At 40.0% G+C, this 18,767-nt stretch overlaps 2 protein-coding genes across 4 annotated transcripts in view; one reads left to right on the forward strand and one right to left on the reverse strand.

The window, feature by feature from the left end:
• si:dkeyp-117h8.4 (uncharacterized protein LOC572032 homolog) overlaps positions 1–9,600 on the forward strand; it is an 11,901-nt gene extending 2,301 nt beyond the window's left edge. For all 3 annotated transcript variants that reach the window (XM_057840660.1, XM_057840657.1, XM_057840659.1), the window contains exons 6-8: positions 1,540–1,618; positions 4,216–6,404; positions 9,181–9,600. In XM_057840660.1, the coding sequence (XP_057696643.1) occupies positions 1,540–1,618; positions 4,216–6,404; positions 9,181–9,186 (2,274 nt within the window). In that variant the 3' untranslated portion in view covers positions 9,187–9,600. The remainder of the gene's footprint in view (positions 1–1,539; positions 1,619–4,215; positions 6,405–9,180) is intronic.
• The window catches only part of ppat (phosphoribosyl pyrophosphate amidotransferase), a 33,215-nt gene continuing 23,706 nt past the window's right edge, over positions 9,259–18,767 (reverse strand). The window contains exons 5-12 of the mRNA XM_057840671.1: positions 16,811–16,923; positions 16,607–16,752; positions 16,143–16,215; positions 15,919–16,070; positions 12,296–12,423; positions 11,996–12,217; positions 10,002–10,122; positions 9,259–9,939 (exon numbers count right to left, since the gene is read on the reverse strand). Coding sequence (XP_057696654.1) covers positions 9,767–9,939; positions 10,002–10,122; positions 11,996–12,217; positions 12,296–12,423; positions 15,919–16,070; positions 16,143–16,215; positions 16,607–16,752; positions 16,811–16,923 — 1,128 coding nt within the window. The 3' untranslated portion in view covers positions 9,259–9,766. The remainder of the gene's footprint in view (positions 9,940–10,001; positions 10,123–11,995; positions 12,218–12,295; positions 12,424–15,918; positions 16,071–16,142; positions 16,216–16,606; positions 16,753–16,810; positions 16,924–18,767) is intronic.

Raw genomic sequence — 18,767 nt, forward strand, 5'->3', positions numbered from 1 at the left:
ACGTGTGCCAAATGGATACCATACAGCAGACATGTCCAAAGTCCGGCCCGGGGGCCAAATGCGGCCCATGATCAAATTTCATCCGGCCCCCAGCCTCTGTCATAAAATCAATAACGTCTGGCCCGCACACAGACTTAATAAATTGGTCAGCAGTACTGCTACCAGCACATGAAGTAGCTTACACACTAAATGCTGCTCCTAATTTACCCACTAAAAGGCAGCAGCACTCTAACCAACAGCACCCCGTGTGACCCGTTACTCCCAATTTTCTAAAATGGCGACAATCAACAATAAAAAAGTTGACTGCGACGGCCGACGCTTAAAGGATAGGTGGAAATTGGACGATTACTTCACTAAAATACGCAACAACTGTGTCTGCCTCATTTGCAAAGAGACAGTCGCTGTTTTTAAAGAGTTCAATGTGAGGCGATATTACCAAACAAGACACGTTGACATGTAAGACAAGATTACAGTGAAGGTACGTAGCGAGAAATTGAAGCTAGTTTAATTTTACAGCATCAGTATTTCACAAGAGCCCGACAGTCAAAAGAGAATGCCACAAAGGCTAGTTGCAAGATTGTTGAAATTATTAATTTAAAAAAAATACTGTATTGGCCCGAATATAAGACAGTGGCTTTTTTTGCATTGAATTAAGACTGAAAAAGAGGGGGGGTCATCTTATATTGGCGGTCTAGACATCATACCCATTCACGATGCTAGATGGCGCCAGATATCATTGAAGCGATGTTCTGTCATGACAGATCTCAGCTACTCGCCCCATTCACGACGCTAGATGGCGCCAGATATCATTGAAGCGATGTTCTGTCATGATAGATCTCAGCTACTCTCAAGTTTAACCAGTTTGCATTATTTTATTGCAATGTTTTTCCTTATTCAGATTTGTTTCAAGACTACAGTTAGTTAGACTTCACTTTGATGGTTAATGCAGTTATTGCTATTTTGTTGTTTATCACAATAGATTGGTTTATTTACATTTCAAAAACCAGAAGCCATTCATTTACGAATGTGATTGCACTTAAGTTTACATATTTAAATGTTCAGATATTAAGATTTGAATGAAGCAAAATAACATGCTTTTTCCCCTCAAATATATTATAATCATTTGATTCAGATGTACTGTAATTATTTTCTGTATAAAAATTTGGTGTTCAAAAAGTCTTTTTTCAAACTTGAGTCTTGAAAAAGAGGGGGTCGTCTTATAATCAGGGCCAATACGGTAATAAAGCAAATGTGACACACAGAATGGCTTGCTAAAATTTGCCTCAATATATTGTTCTACGTAAATGACGTCAGCTAAGGTCGGCCCCTCACATTTTTACCACACCAAATCTGGCCCCCTTCGCAAAAAGTTTGGATACCCCTGCCATACAGGCAATGATAAACATCTAATGGTCAGCACGATGTGGTGTTGTCACTTTATTGTGGCACTTTTTTACAATGAAAAAGTGTCTTATCTGCACAACATAAGGGAAAATTGTTTTCTGTTGCAAAAATTGTATTTTGAATGTGTGTTTTTAGGCCCAACAGCTAGACAAAATGCAACAGGATGGCGGAGGTGATGAGAGTCATGTTTCTTCCCAGATGCTCTCCGAAGAGGGTAAGATGAGGGGTTCATAACTGAGAGAGCAAAGGATTAAAGGACATGATTAGCTGTAGGGGTGCAACGGTTCAGTTAGCCTACGGTTCAGTTTGACCCTCGGTTTTGGGATCACAGTTTCGGTTCGGTCTCGGTTTGTGTTTTGCATTTTTTTAAAAAGAACAAGTCTGGCTTTCCAAAAGACTGCCTTTATTTTGCTTTTAAGAAAATGAAATGAACACTTAAAATGTAAATATTTTCAACTGTTAAAATGCCTCTTAGGTCTTTGGTCTTAGTGTAGTGACTGAATACTGAAATAGACACACAGTAGTAAAAGCGTGAAATGTTTTTTTTTTTTTTTAAAGATTTTATTTCATTCATATAGGACAGGGGTCTCAAAGGGCTTGGAGAGGGAGGGTGTGAGGCTGTGCGCAGAGCAGAAAGAAAGGCGTATGTGGATTAGAAAAAATAAAAACTATCGCATGTGCTTGCGATGGGACTATCGCGCACGCGGACATTGCGATGGCCATGTTTAAACGATATATCGTTCAGGCTTAGTCTGGGATCAAGTTGGAGAAATATGTCCGTGAGGGAACAATGTATTGCGGGTCAAGTGTTGCAATTAAATGAATGAAGCCCACATCTTCAACCACGGAATATGGCTGCATGTCTTTTGCAATGCCCATCCCCACTGCACGGGTTTTCTTTTTTTCTGAGCTGATGCTGTACGGCTTTTGGAACACCTCTTCTATAGACCCGTGTTTTCTCACTGGTGTCATCTTCGGGGTTGTCCTGCTTTGAGAAAGCGATATCTGTGGGTGAGTCCGGCTGAGGTGCAAAGTCATGTTAGAAGTGTTGCCATTAGCATAGGGAATAAGCGCTGAGCAATGCTTGCAAATTGTTTTATTTTTTTCAATATTTTCTCTCCCTCCGCATTGTAGTCCACGGGGAAACCGAAATGTTGCCACACCGCAGATCTGAAAGAAATCCGGTGCTTTCTCAAAATTCGGTCTCTCCACTCCTCCGCTCGCCATAGCTTTTTCTGTTTTCTTTGTTTCACTTTCAAGTCTCGTAAGCGAGAGAGGGCGTTACTCGGCTCCTATTACACAGGTGCTTGAGTAGATATTTACTCATGGGGCAGGAATTTCTCCACAGCTGTTCTTCACGTCACACACAGGCACACAGAGCTCGACCAATTCATTCCACAAGCGTTTGGAGGAAAGTAATTGCAAAACCGAAAAGGCGCGGTTCATAAAGGCGTATTGAACCTTACAGGGCGAACCGTACGGTTCGGCTTTGAAGCGCAAACCGTTGCACTGCTAATTAGCTGGATTGGGACCATGGGGGAAAAGTGCATAGAAAGTGAATTTCGCTCTACTACACTGGATCTACATGGTCAATAAGTTTTTCATAGACAATACCCTTCTAGACTCAGGGTTCTACTCAGAATATTTGTCTGAACTTTGTCATCAGCCAGAAATGTATCTTTATGAGAATACCCAAAAAATGAAAATCTGGTGCTGTTTTTACTTGTTTTAAGTGCTATGTTACTTCTGGCAACACAAAATATTTATCAAATTATATAAACACACCTACCAAACATTTGAAACAAGTATTGGTGCCTAAGTGTACACATGGCACCATTTCTTAATTTTAATTTGCCTAATTTCTGGAATGAAACACTTCAACGTAAGTGATTTTCACCCAGCACAATTCAATATAAGCTTTAACTACATTTAGTATATGTGACTTACATTAAAAATAACAACCTACTGTGTAATGATTTAAAGTAAAAAATCCACACCATGGCCATAAATGGCTGAAAATCAACTGAAATGCTACCATGCCTTGCTAAATTGGACTAAAACCAAAAATGGAATAAGAAAAAATAGATGCACAAAAGGTCTGAATCATTCACAAGTATGGTATAAAACATTCAAATACGACAGTGTCTCTGAATATGAAAATATAGATTAATACACATACAAATATAGAAAAAAAAACTTCATGGTGCACGTCTTCGCCCTGTGCATCGTTTTGATCCCATTTTAGCAACTTTTGAAAGCGGTTTCCTTGTCTTTTCTTTTCGTCATCTTAGCTTGTATCCGTGCCAGCTAATTGACACCGTGTGTTCATCTGAAACCATGGCAACAGGGCTCTACTCCTATTGTTCCACATGACAAAATAAACGCTCCTCACACTGTAAATCCTAGTCCGACCGTGTAAATATCAGTACGCCACAGTTTAAAAAAAAAAAGACATGAGATTTTAAAAAAAAATTTTTTAATGAATGGAAACGGCGAGTAGAAACTTTAAGGTACTAATTTAGATACATCTTACAAAGCAAAGTTCATGTAGATTCACTTGAGTGGAACGAACCAACACAATCTCTTTCAGCCAAAACAACCTAATAAGTTTGGTCTAAATGCTTGTATAGTATACCCTCTGGTTTTATAATTAAGCCATTATAGAAAATGCTTTTTTTGTACGATCAGGTTCAAAGATCAGTCAAAGCAAAATCCACCAGCCAGGCCCAGACACTGAAAAAGTGCTGTAATTCTTTATCCCTCTGGTATTTTAATAGTTTGGTCTTTTCTCTGTTTTCTGACCCCCTATAGGATTGTCAAATGTTTGTTCCCCGGAGAGCTTGCTTGAAGACAGCAGGAGAAATTTCTCTCAGATCGATGTCTTGCCCGAGGATGAAGACGAGGAGCTGGAAATGAACCTGAGAAGTCAAGGGACCACTTTGTCTGAGCTCTATCCTAGCATGATTAATCAAATTGGGCGCTTTCAGCACTGGCTGCACGTCTCCAGGATGACAGACTCTGTGGCCAGGAAGTACCGCAAGTGCCGGCAAATGTCCAGGAGAGGCAATCGCATCATTAATGTGACCAGGAACCACAGACGAACCATGAGCAGTAAAGCTAAAATGAGGAAGCAGACCATTCCAGTGCTGAGCTTACCTTGGATACCGGAATCTCCAAAACCTAAATGGATCGAACTAAATAGTACCTTTACGGCAGAAATAAAGCCATCCTTTTTTGCCCTTAGTCCTTCGCAGGCTTCCAGTGCTTCCTTGGAGACTTTGTCAGACCCTTCCTCAAAGCAGCCATCAGTGTGCAACCTTGCTCGTTCACAGTCTCCTCTTTCCTCCTCTGAGTCATTCTTTGACATGATGCAAAGATCCAGAGGACTTATGGGAGAACTGCTATCCTGGACCTTCCTCAGTCCTTCGCAGTCTCCTCCAATGTCTTCTGATGCCTCTTCAGGAGATTTTTTGGATTTGCCGCCAAGCTCTAGAGATACTGGTCTTTCAGCTGCCAGAGATAAGCAAGCCTCCTGTGTCTTGAGGCCTTTGCAATCTTCTGATCCCGCTTCAGGGGCATCAATGAACCTGCCTTCAAGATCCAAAAGGCATTCTCTCTCTGCTGCTACAGAGCAGCCATTCTTGTGGACGCCCAGTCCTTCGTGTTCTTCCAGTGCCTCCTCAGATCAGTCCCTGATGTCCAAGAGGCTTTTTAGTACTGCTGATGTCGAACACGTGTCCTCTGGGATCCTCAGTCCTTCACAGGCGGACCAGCCCCAAAAGTCCAAACTGCTGTTTAATGCTACTGTTGAAGACCAGCCGTCCACAAGGAACCTCAGCCAGCCTTCCAGTCCATCCTTGGACCATTACCTAAGGTCCAAAAGGCTTGCTCTCTCTGCTGTCAGAAAGCAACAGCAACCATTCTCTTGGGACCATAGTCCTTCACAAGTTTCTGGAAGCCCCTCAGGACTATCCCTGAGGGCCAAAAGGCTGCTTAACGCTGCTGCCGAAGAACAGTCGTCCACATGTGAACTTAGTCCTTCGCGACCTTCGAGTCTTTTCATGGACCATTCCCCAAGGTCCAAAAGGATTGCTCTCTCTGCTGCCATCGAGCAACAGCAACCATCCTTGTCGGTCCTCAGTCCTTCACGCGATACCGGTACCACATCAGACCTGTCCCTGAGGTACAAAAGGCTGTTAAACACTGCTGCTAAAGAACAGGCATCTGTGTGCAGGCTCAGTCCTTTACGGTCCACCTGTCCCTCAAACTTGTCTCAGAGTTCCAAAAAGCTTTTTCCCTCTGCTGACGTTGCTTGGGAAGACACAAGATTTGAAGAGCGACCTGATGTTTGCGGTTCCCCGGTGATACAAAGTCCCTCAAAAATGGGAATGGCGAATTGGGAAGGCCTCAGAAGATCACCTTTTACCCAAAACCCCAACTCTGGTCACTTTAGGTCTGCAGCTTCCCCTCTACAAAAGTTGCTTACTCCCCAGAAGCTCAAATCCAAGTCCTGCGTGCGCTGCCCTCCAAAGGCCCATAGTAAGCTCTGGCGACCTCTTTCCTCTAACTCCTCCCTTGCATCAGACAGCAATACTCACTCATATAAGGACCTGGATGACGAATTCAATAAGTACTATAACAAGTTTGTTTGTCAAAGCAAACTCTTCAATGGGCATCGCTGCCGAATGTGCGCATGGAACGGAGAGGGCTGTCTGCAGCATTCCCGAAGTTTGGTGGCTTTAGCATTGTCTCCCCATAGCTTTGGGCTGAGGAAGCGACATCAGGAAATAAATTTGGAAAACCCAGGTTGCTCCAAGCACTGGGGCGCCTACTCCCCAGGGTCTAAGCGCCACAGAAACGAGGGGCTGAGACGCCGCCTACAAATGACCGATGCTCAGGACCCTCGGGGTGAAGTTTACAATCATCGGAGATATCAATGGATCAGTGATCATCCACTGTTGGAAGATGCCACTCAGACCCTCCAGAGGAAACCCTATCAGGTAAATATCCTTTACACTGTGTTAAAAGAGACAGTCAAGTCAAATCTATTGATTTTGATCTCTTTAATATTGTCACTTAAAGAGGCACTAAAGGTCTTTTCCAAATTCATGCTTTAGATAGGCCGAGAGGCACTTTGCCCCATTTGGTCGCTGGTAGGAGTGGGCCTGCTTACCTGGTTCACAATAGATTTAAGATTTTTTTTTTTTTTTAATTCAAAGGAGCAATATGTAATATTTGCACTTCAATGGTTCATTTAATGGCCCTAACATCTCACAGATCTGTAGGCTGCATAAACTAAGGTTGCTACTAGGGATGTCCCGATCACATATTTTGCACCTGAGTCAGTCACCCGATTTTGAGAATCTGCCGATACACTCCCTTTTTGAATTAAGTTCCAAACATATTACAATATTCCCTCTTCCGCTTTTTGGGAGTGTTGCGAAGTATAAAGCGTATATATTTTTGTTTCTTCTAGCAATGCCATTGTATTCTAGATAAGTTTGTTACTTTTTAGTAGAGGTGCACGATAATTATCGGTCCAATAATAGGAATTATGACGTCATCCCAATAAATCCAATAACATTATTTATCGGCCCGATAATATACTGTATAATCTTTTTGCCACGGTGTCGGTGGCTTGGGATGTGTGCGTTTGTTTCCACTCCTGTTTTGCCAGTATGCAAAGTTTTTTTTACTGTTCTCGAGGCCGTATTTTTCCATCACTGAGTGATAAACCTTACTATGGCAATTAGCAAATCTTTGCATTTTACAGTGTTAGTTACAAGTTACTAAGTTATTGAGAGGCCTTGTGGTTATTGAAAAGCTTGCTGTCCTATAATTGACAGGTTAAGAAAGTTGTTTCATGGGCCAAGACCACAAAAGTCTCCTCTCCTGTTGCAGAAAAAGTTTTATCTGCTGACAAAGCACAATACCTGTTTGGTTTATGTTTTAGTTCAGTGCTCATTGTTCAGGGGAACACATAGTCAATGATATTGACTGATTGTGATTGACTCAAATTATATTTATTTGAAAAAATAAATATGGGCACTTTATTTGAAGTCAAAACTGTTCTCGTCTTTGTTTTAGTTCATCATAATAATCTTCATGTCATCATGAAAATTCTGGTTAGGTCAAAGGCAAATCTATTCTTAATCCACCACTATTTTTGACTTGCATGTGTTCAAAAACTTGGGTGAATATACATGAAAAAGTTATATATATATATAATATCGGTTATATTTATCGTATCGGTATAGATTAAGTTATCGATATGTTTCAAAAAAGGATATCGTGCACCCCTGCTTTTTATTCCTTTAAATAATAATAATTTTTTAAAAAAAAGTAAAAACCCGATCCTTTTCACCCGATTCCGATCACGTGATCGGATCAGGGACATCCCTAGTTGCTACCACATTAAAAGTCAGAATTACCGATGTGGTTACCATTAGAGCCCCAAAAAATCTTCTGAATGTCAAATGAATCATAACAAATTCAGAAACGAAACGAGGATATGCATTGGAGATGCCTTTCAACAATGGAGACAACTGATAAGGAGGAAAAAATTGACGACAGAAGTTGCAGAACTTCTCGAACGGTGATGCACTTACGAGTTTTCCTATATTACTGTCCTGTACGGTAAATTGATAGTAGGAATATGAACAAAGTTGGCATGTTTGTGCTAACGTTGTGAAGCATATGGGTCCACTGACCAGGTCAAAGATGGCCTCTCTTGTTGGTCGGTAATTGAAATTAAAATGGTATAGGAATAAAATAGTCTTGGTGAATGCTATCAATCCATTACCAAAAATTAAATATTTGATGTGTTGAGAAAGGCGCGGTAGTTCCTCCCATCGTGGCAAAAGATACAAAGATGGAGCTCGTAACTCGTAACTCGTAACCTATTTCACTAAAAATGATTTTTGTTATATGTACACCGACTCGAGTACCGTTCAATTTGGGAAACTCCTATGGTTGAAGACGTGTAGCATCATGTACTCATTTAATATTTTGAATGTTATATACTGTGCATAGGTTTTACGTATACATGCCAGTTTTGACATGATAATTGCTAACGTTAATTTGTAGTTTTTTAGCCTGTCTTTTCTGATTGAAATGCAACATTGGTATAATGATGCAGCATGATTCTTCATTGCGAAGTGCTTATTTGACAACCTAAAGAGGAAGGGATGTTATGCGCATGTTTTTAATCGTGGTTGCTGTACCATTTTTGGCCACCCGTCTTACAAATTGCTCCTTCAAGTAAGAATAAAAGATTTTTGGAACCTGGAAGTCACAGCAAAAGCTTGCTTCCTGACTGAAATACTCCTCTCTGTGCACACGGAACCCCGCTGAGGCGGAAGTGTAAAGTGAGTCAATGTTTTATTTTAGCATTAATGTTAAATAGCGACACTTTGTAATCCGTGTCTCCAGGATGTGTCAAAGTCACTACACACATTGCAAACTCCCACAACACACCCACTCCACCAACGGACAATCAGAGCAAAGTATTCAAAATGGCTCCAGTCAGCTGCATCTGAATGAGGAACAGGATTTTTCAAAAAAGAAAAAGAACAAATGAAATGGCTCACAAATAACATTCTATACACTATTCATGACAAATTATAATGCAAAGATGGTAAAATGGCATCCAAAATTGTGAAAAATGTAAAATACTTTTGTGCCACTTTAAATCTGATATTTTTTGTCAACAATCATAAAAATGATCTCTGCCTTCACATGACTACTATTTATCAAATTCTTTTATTGTCCTCCCAGATATGAACTGAAAGTGGTGACTGCCTTCTACTAGATCTACCAAGGGTGCTGACCAAATTGTCGATTACGTGCATTTGCCTCAAGCTGTTGTAAAAGTCCTTCATTGTCTTGTCAATTTTACATTCAAATATTTTATTCATGTTCACTGTAATTGCATTTGTGCATACTTTGTATTATTAGTAATTGGTTGGTTTAAATAAAAACATTCTGCGCTTTAGGTTGAATTCAGTCAGTGTTTATTATACCCTCACCCCTCACGTATTGTATATGTAACAGAACAGCGTGATATTAATGCAACATATTCAGGAATACCAGGATGCTGTAGACAGTTACTCATTTTAGTTCAAAACTCATGTTCAAACATGAAGGAAAATCTTTGGTCACTGATTTGTGCATTAAAAATTTTTTTTTTTTTTTTTTTTTACAAAAATGGCAAGGTCTGTCATAAAACAGCCAACTAAAGTAATGTTATATTTACATGAATCAACAGATTAGCCCAACCACTAGAGGTCAGTAGGAGCACTCATCTTGTAACATGGGCAAGTTTTACTGAAGGAGTGTGTGACATGTAACACGGCTTGCCAGTTTACCACTCCAGTTCCACAGGATACTTGCCAGTCAGACATGCAGTGCAGTGACCCACCCTACCACCAGACTTGTATGTAGGTTCAATCACCTCTCCACTCTGCAGGGAGGCGATTCCCTTCTGCACCGCTGTCACCAGCCCATCTACACTCAGGTACTGCACGCTGTCGGCACCTGAATTTAACATGGTGACAGTCAGCAGTGGTCGAACTGTAAGCGGCCTTATATGAGGTTACCAATGTATCCGGCGATGTCCTGGAACTCTGGCTTGTTCGCGATGAGTTCCTCTTTCGTGGGAATATTGATGCCCATGTAACAAGGGAACTTAATGGGAGGAGAAGCCACTCTGATATGGACCTGAAAAGAACAGGGTTTATGCGGGTCATTAAATGGATTTTGTCAAAATTCAGACCTTAAAAAGCATACTAAATGTTCGAGGCATTAAAAATTATGTTAACTTGACGGTTTAACTTTTACATTATTTATGAATTGTCTGATATCAACGGGTAGCTGGGATAACATAAGATAAAATCATTATGGAATAAGAGCCGACACTATCGGCTACACAATAATGTCGGCCGATAAACGCATTTTTAAATTATATTAGATAATATTGATATTGGTTTTTCATAATCTGTTTTGGGCCAATATGCATGTTGCTTTCAAAGTGAATGTAGAAGCATTCTGCCTTTGTACAAGGGCTGGTTACAGCTTAGCACAGCAGTTATGCTTATCGCTGTTAGATGTCTCAGAACTAAGACGCCTGGGATTTGTTATGTGAGCAGACCATTTGCATTCATGGGGCAAAAAATTGAATGAATTATAAACTCATTACATACCTCACTGTAGTAAAGCTGTGTGCCTTTGTTATTTTGAGGCAAAAATACTGTGCAAGCCATATGTGATATGGCAGTGCCTTATTGGCACTTTGCACTTGATCCAAAAAACTGATGTACTATTTTATTTTCATCAATAAATATAGTGGTGAAATATAGGCACTTTTCCCATAACTTCAGTTGTAGTGCTCTTATTTTTCACAGAATGCTTATTGGAAAACCTTTAAGTTGTTACATTTATCGGTATTAAAATAGCCAGAAGGGCACCACAATACAATTAGCCATAATATGTTAAGTCTACGACCGCATATATAGGTATCGGTTTGATATCGGATTTTCGGAGTTTGACAATATCGGGATATACGCTAAAAAGTCATAATCGGACAACTCTCAGTTAGAGTGTGTGAAACCATCTGCAGTTGGGCATGGGCATTAACTTAATTGAGAGTGGCATTAAATGAGATTTAGTGATACCTGTAGAAACCCTGAAGAAAAAAATACCCTGAAGTAACTCTGGGTGATCTGGTCCCACAATTAAAAAAATAATTGTCTATCTTGATTCTTTTCAGGATTTTTTTCCCCATTGGTTTTTCTTTTTTTAACTGGTAGTTTTTATATAACGCCATCGATCATTGGAGATTAGCCTTAAGCTAATCGACGTTCCCAAAAAATTACATTTATTTTATGGTTTAGTGCCCAATACCTGTAATTTTCTTTGAGTGTTTAGTTTTACAGTTTATGTCACCTGGAGTATAATAAAATGCTGGAAAACAACACTGGACTTTTTTTGAGGAACTGTTTAAAATATGAATATGGATATTTTTGATTAAATGATTATTACATATTATACGATTATAAACTGGCCCAGTCCTAAACCTACGGCCCAAGGGCCAGTTCTAGCCAACCATGTCATTTTAAGTGGTCCACCAAAATAAATAATGCGCTTGAACTTAGTTTGTAGCCTAACTTTTTTGTTAACATCTATGAAAAGTCGAGGATTATAGCAATCTAAGATGATTTTTGTTCCTTTTCGAAAAAAATTATATCAATTGATTTCCCCCACAAAATTAAATCCAAATATAACATATTAAAAATAAGAAAACATTCCCTCAAAAAAAAAAAAAAGGCTTGATTGATTGACATTTTTTCAAATCAACAATGTCTAAGTAATTCGACTATCAAAATAGTTGTCCATTAGTCGATTAATTGCAGCAGCCTGAGATGGTAGACATAACGAACCTCTGAGGGAAACCATAACCACAAAATGGCCCATGAAACAAGGACACATGATCTAAAATTTTTTTCACAAAAACTAAAGTAAAAAAATAGAAAAGTGAGCAATGTTATCTTGAAATAATGATAAAGTCACTCAAAGAGTTGGAAAAAAAAGAAACCTCTGTTGCGCCCGCCTCCTTAAGTAGTTTTATTATGGGTGAGATGGTGTTGCCCCTGACGATGGAGTCATCAATCAGCACCACCCGCTTTCCGGCAAAGTTGTCTGTCAGGGCGCCAAACTTCTTGGCAACGCCCAACTGCCTGAGACGGGTGTTAGGCTGGATGAAGGTTCTCCCGACATACCGGTTCTTGCACAAGACTTCGATGTAGGGCAGGCCAGACTGTAAGAATAGAAGCTTGGTTAAATTAAAACATAGGTCATTTTCAAGGTTTTGTGTCACATTTGCCATCTAGTGGACCTGCTCGGCATAACCCAGTGCGGCAGGGGTGGCCGACTCGGGAACGGTGCTGACCACATCTGCGTCCGTTGGGGCCTCGATGGCCAACTGTCGACCGCAGCGCTGCCTGACGGTGTAGACCATCTGTCCTAGTGCACAAATTGTCCATTATGTTCCATCCACTATAAACATTGGCTATCATTGACAGCAATAAGCACCCATTGTATATTAATATCGACGACGCGTTTTCTAGAATATCAACAATATTACCGTAATTTCCGGACTAAGTAAAAGGGTTTTTTTTATATACAGTGTATATATACAGTATATAATTTGTTCGAGACTGACTTGTACTCAGGTGCGATTAATTGATTTATTTTTCAAACTGATGGCCACAAGATGGCTGCTGTAGCTGTGCTTTCTACTTCCATAGTGGGCGTAGGTGATATAGAATGAGATCGAGAGTTTAGTAAAGAAATTATCTTGTATTGTTCATGATATTGAATGAATTAAAATGACACTTTAAAAGCTGCGTACTTAGCTTGTTCTCCATATTATTACTATAATGCAGACAATTGCACGGGTCACAAGTAAGTCCCGAGTCCTACCTGTTGTTGGCAAGACGAATCGAGTCACGAGGCTATGTCGAGTCATAAGGTTAAGTCGAGTCTCATGTCGAATCAGGCTGAGTCACAAGGTTGTAAAGGCGAGTCGTGTCAAGTCGAGTCACAAGTTAGTCAAAGCCTTCACTGTTTTACTCCAGCCCACCCACAAAGCACTCAGGTTTATATTTGAGGAAAACCTAACTGTCAGTGTAAGTCAATGTAAATAAAAAAACTGCAGTATAGTCTGCATGGAATACACCAGCATTAATGTGTTCATTTATCTTTCCAACATTACGTTTCACCATTTAGACCAATGTATAGGCCATACATTACAAGAACGAAATTGTATGTTCGACACAAAATAAACATTTAGAACAGTGTTATTCAACCACTACGCCAAGGCACACAGTATCTGGTGTGCCATGGAAACTCATCCACTTTCACCTAATTGATGTAAAAATGTTGGAAAAGGAATCCGCAAATGTGCCGTTGCAGAGTGGCTGCGCTGTCCAATGGTCTGTGATCATGCTATACCCTTCCATATAAGTAGGTGTCAAGCTAGCTAGCGAAAGCATCACATTATTTTACGGTCTTGTGTTTTATGGTACCACAGAGTAGCTTTCCAATTTTGTTGTTTGCTCGGCTTGCAATGACAATAAAGGAATTGAATAGAATAGCTATCTTTATTTGGGATTTACTCTGGAATGTATAGGAGAACTAAACATCGCGTGATTAGTTTTCCACAGGGATGCAGTAGAGCTGGGCGGTAAACCGAAAATTTACCGTCACCGAAATTCTTCACGATGACCGACGTAATTTTGACCATGTCGGTAAATTCGGTAAATTAATAAAACAAGAAAATAGTCTTTTCATCCCGCTTTGACTCTGTGTTGTTCGCCTATGTTCATTCCCCTTTAAGAAAGCAGTGAATGTACTCACGTATGGAGTCACGTGATCATCAGGAAGCCAATCAAACAGAAGCCCGGCAAGCTAACGCTAGCAGCTAATGCTACAAGCAAAACGTGATGGAGTGTGGCTTAAGGGAGGTTCGCCAAACTTTCACCCGACATTTAATAGACTCTTGGTGGCATCCAGACGGGCTTTCACCCGCTGTACTCCCTTGTTCTCACGATTTCCGGAGATGGTGCTTTCATTGCTTTCTACTGGTAGCCAGGCCACAGGCTAACGCTAGCGGCCGCTAGCGGCTAACGCTACAAATGAACGTGATGGAGTCGGATAGCGGCTCTAACCTTGTGCACGGACTGCATCTAGCAATTACTATGTCGCGTTATTTTGTATCTGACTGTGTGTGATTTCTCTGATAGCTTTTGTGATGGTAAAGCATTCAGCATTAAGCACAATCCTACGGTGAAACTTGTAATATGACCGAGAAATGGCCCCAGCTATTTTTCTGTATGTGCTTAATTCTGTGTCATTATCGCTATCATAAAATCTTAAGTGTTTCATTTGCAGAAGATCAATATAGCTTTAATGTGTGTCTGTCTGTCTGTTTGGGGGTTCATGTATGCCTGCATTTATTAAAAAATGCACTTGGGGGGGGGCTGAAACCATAAAGTAAACACTTGTATTGAATAATTATGTCACAGCAGCCATTAACAATAAATTGTCTTTTTGAAGTGTACTGTTCAAGCTGCAAGTCATTTGTGTTACAATGACATGTTTGCACAGGCATATGGATTTTGACAATGTAGATTGTTCAAGCCATACACGCTGTTATAAATGCTCATACTTGAATTCTTATTGTTTACAATACATTTTTATAAACCTAATGTCTAGACTGCATGTACAATTGTTAAATATATCAAATTGAATGCTGGTAACTAAATCAACAAGAAACTGTTAATCTGTATTTCATGCATTGATTCAGATTTTCAAATTATACAACAGTCTGCTTGGGCGACTTTATCGTCATTTATCGTTATCGAGGTAAATCTGCTCCATTTATCGTGATACGTATTTAAGGCCATATCGCCCACCCCTAGGATGCAGTAATACCTACTCAAATACAAAAAGCCACACATGCCTTTAATCTAGTTTACAGAAATTCATTTTTACAATTTGCTGGTGGTTCTCAATTATTTTCTGTTACGACCCCCCTCAGATAGACGTACACGCCCCCCCCAACCAAATCTCTGCCACCACTGTAAATAGTATAATTTTTCTATAAAATTATCATAAGTGCATCTATCCATTACATTGTGTCCTTGTTAATATTAAAGCAAAAATAAAAAAAAGGATCAACTTACAATAAACTTAGAATAAACTTTATTAACATTGTTTTGTTTGTAACAGAAGACTCAAAGCGCATTAATTTGAAAGAAAAAAAAAAATCACCTCCAAACTAAACACACAGCCATTTGATACTAAAAAATAAAATTTAATAAAATCAATACATTTAATTCGATGAGCAACAATAACTTAAGAGTACAATATGCCAAACAATTTGACCAAAAAAAAACAAAAATTAATAGAACAAAAACGACAGTGCCATTGGACAGAGGGACAGTTTTTATTTTTGCTGCGGGTTGTATCAGCTCCTTTGCTATGGTGTGGGGTTATTTTGCACTGAACAACTTGGTATGCCACCTTATATGATGCTAAGCGGAAAGATTGTTGGCAATATTCGGCATATTTTCGCTAAAAAAAATGCAGCTTATCGATTTGATTGGGGCCTAATTGATTGGGCTTCCTGCTGTCCGCTGCAAACATTTTTGGACACAACCCTCCCAGCTCAAGCGAGTCAAGTCCAAGTGCGTTTATTTTTTTCTTCCAGTCTGAGTCCGGTTTCTAGTCATCAAATTTGCGACTCAGTCCAACTCCTTGTGACTCAAGTCCAATTGTCTGTTATGCTGCATAATGTTTGTTCTTAGTTGCTGATGAAATGAAAATCCTCCCAAAAATGTGATTTATACGGCAGCGGGCTGTTGCCATTTCCAGTCCACAAAATAAGGTATACGGTTCAATCCACTCATGAAAAAAAAAAAAAAAGAATAATTTTGTGTAAAGTGTTTCACCAACCTTCAAAAATGGAATCAGGTCTGGCAAAATAAACATATTCAAATATGCAAAAGGCAGGAAGATCCCCTTCACGACGAGGCACAACACTCAAAGACTTCACTCCGTGTCGGGATATCTGGACTATCTCTCCCGGGAGGACCTCTCTGTAATACCTGAGTGTAGACAGAGGCGTCAGAACTGGTAATACATTGAAAACTGACATGTGGTGAAGGCGGACAACGCACTTAGCGCCAATGGACTGGAAGCTGCAGGACTCTGAGGACACGACCCAGCCCTCAGTGTCCGCCTCACTGCCACCTAAAAACCAAAACAGTCAAACAACGTAATCATCAAAAGACATTTAATAAGTATACAGTTGTATAGTATGGTACAGTATACAGTAACTATGAACATCTACTTTTAAATTTTTTCCCCCCAATAGTCGGTGGTTATTCAAATATTTTAAAATAGGTAAGGAAATTTTATTTGTAGGCTATAGTGCAATTTAAATAAGGTAATTCAAAGTGCTTTACGGCACATTAAAATCATCAACAATTCAAACAAAAACAAATTAAAGATAATAATCAGCAAGACAGTTATAAATCCAAGTCAAAGATGAGCACAACTAAAGAGTTTTTAAGAATCTAATTCAACTGTAATAGTTTATCTGGATTACTATGCCGTAAAAACGACATTTTTTTTTTTTAACCTGATTTGTGCAGTTTGGAAATGGGAACCACACGTCCGATGCAGAGGGGTCTGTTTCCATAGGGGTCCCGCACGGCATAAATGACGTCTTTGAACATCACCAACAGCGAGTACGACGTTGGTGTCTCCGTCATGAGATTTTTAATCCTACAGAACAATAGGAAGGTAATCTAATTGTTGAAAGAATAAAGATGAAGACACGCACCTGGCGACCCAGTTGGGTGCGTCTAACTCCTCTAGTGGTGGAGTGAAGGCCAACAGCTGAGTGATGAGCTCGCTATCGGAGCTGGTGGACAGGCCGACACCATGACGCATAACCTGCAAGAGCGTACAAAGCACAATGCCAAAACTTGGTTTATTACCTCCGCCCAGGCTCAGCTATAGACCCTACCCACCTACGTCACAAAACCACGTGCTCGCTGTATGGTTCCGCCCACTTGTCCGTCATTTTGACTCTGTATTAGCATTGTTTTCAATTGATGGCGGAATTTAAAATGCATTTCATGGAAGACCCGGTGCTTTCTGATGCCGCAAACTCACTGGATCTGTTGCATAAAAGGCGTTATGAGGAAAAGCTTCGTTCTATACAGTCGCCAGATCCATATTTGATGCCCAAATCGATGTTTTTCGACCCACTGTCTTCGCCCTGTCTGCCTGACATCTGCTACGCAGATATTTACAATTATCTTGTCCACACTAAATCAGCCTATTCTCTAGGCTTATAAATACTTCGTTGCTGGTTGGGTGAAACAGGTCCTCGTCCACGAAAATTCGGCAGGAATCTATCTTGTGCTTGGAAAGGTGAGTTACGAAATTTTCAATTCAAAATCTTTTGTTATTGCTAACATCCACTGTCAAGTCTAATGTATTTCATGTCGTTTGTCAATGGAGTTAAGGCTTTTAATGTTTATATGGTTTAGCGATAGCACTCTCACTACATACATACGTGTATGTTGTCGGCGATTAGCCTAGCAATGATCTTAATTGTGGTTATTTGTCAGCCCCATAGACGAGGCCAGTTTCTTTCACTTGGTATCAGCTAAATATTATTCAAAAAATAACGATGGTGGAAGAAAGGGAAGTCACAAATATCTTGAATTTGAAACTATGTCGTACTACGTCGTATGTTGTCGGCGATTAGCCTCGCAATGATCTTAATTGTGGTTATTTGTCAGCCCAAAACCCTCTAAGTATATCTTAAATGCATCTTACTGGATATAAAATGACTACTACATAGTCTGTGGTGATTTTTTGGTGCCCAGTTTTCACGTCGAATTGCAGCCGTCCATTTCGCTCTCTTTGGATCCCTCGGAATACGGTAAAACTTCAAGTCTCTCCTTCCATCTTCTCTGTTAGTGCAACCAACAGCCACACACGCCTTCACCATTTTGATTATTAATGTTAAGGAGCAGAAAAACACGCCGTAAATAGGAGAAATGTACGTAGCCGTAACAGGTTAACACTATGTTTTGACGGACAAGTGGGCGGTACCATTCAGGAGAGCGGAGTTGTGACGTCACGTGGGTAGGGTCTATAGACCCTACTCACCGACGTCACAAAACCACGTGCTCGCTGTATGGTTCCGCCCACTTGTCCGTCATTTTGTCTCTGTATTAGCATTGGTTTCAATTGATCGAGGAATTTAAAATGCATTTCATGGAAGACCCGGTGCTTTCTGATGCCGTAAACTCACTGGATGTGTTGCATAAAAGGCGTTATGTGGAAAAGCTTCGTTCTATACAGTCGCCAGATCCATATTTGATGCCCAAATCGATGTTTTTCGACCCACTGTCTTCGCCCTGTCTGCCTGACATCTGCTACGCTGATATTTACAATTATCTTGTCCACACAAAATCAGCCTATTCTCACGAAAATTTGAAAAACTTCAAGAGCTTGGCGGCTTATAAATACTTCGTTGCTGGTTGGGTGAAATAGGTCCTCGTCCACGAAAATTCGGCAGGAATCTATCTTGTGCTTGGAAACGTGAGTTACGAAATTTTCAATTCAAAATCTTTTGTTATTGCTAACATCCACTGTCAAGTCTAATGTATTTCATGTCGTTTGTCAATAGAGTTAAGGCTTTTAATGTTTATATGGTTTAGTGATAGCACTCTCACTACATACATACGTGTATGTTGTCGGCGATTAGCCTAGCAATGATC

The sequence above is a fragment of the Corythoichthys intestinalis genome, chromosome 7 (genome assembly GCF_030265065.1).
Source record: "Corythoichthys intestinalis isolate RoL2023-P3 chromosome 7, ASM3026506v1, whole genome shotgun sequence".
In the NCBI taxonomy this organism is placed as follows: domain Eukaryota; kingdom Metazoa; phylum Chordata; class Actinopteri; order Syngnathiformes; family Syngnathidae; genus Corythoichthys; species Corythoichthys intestinalis.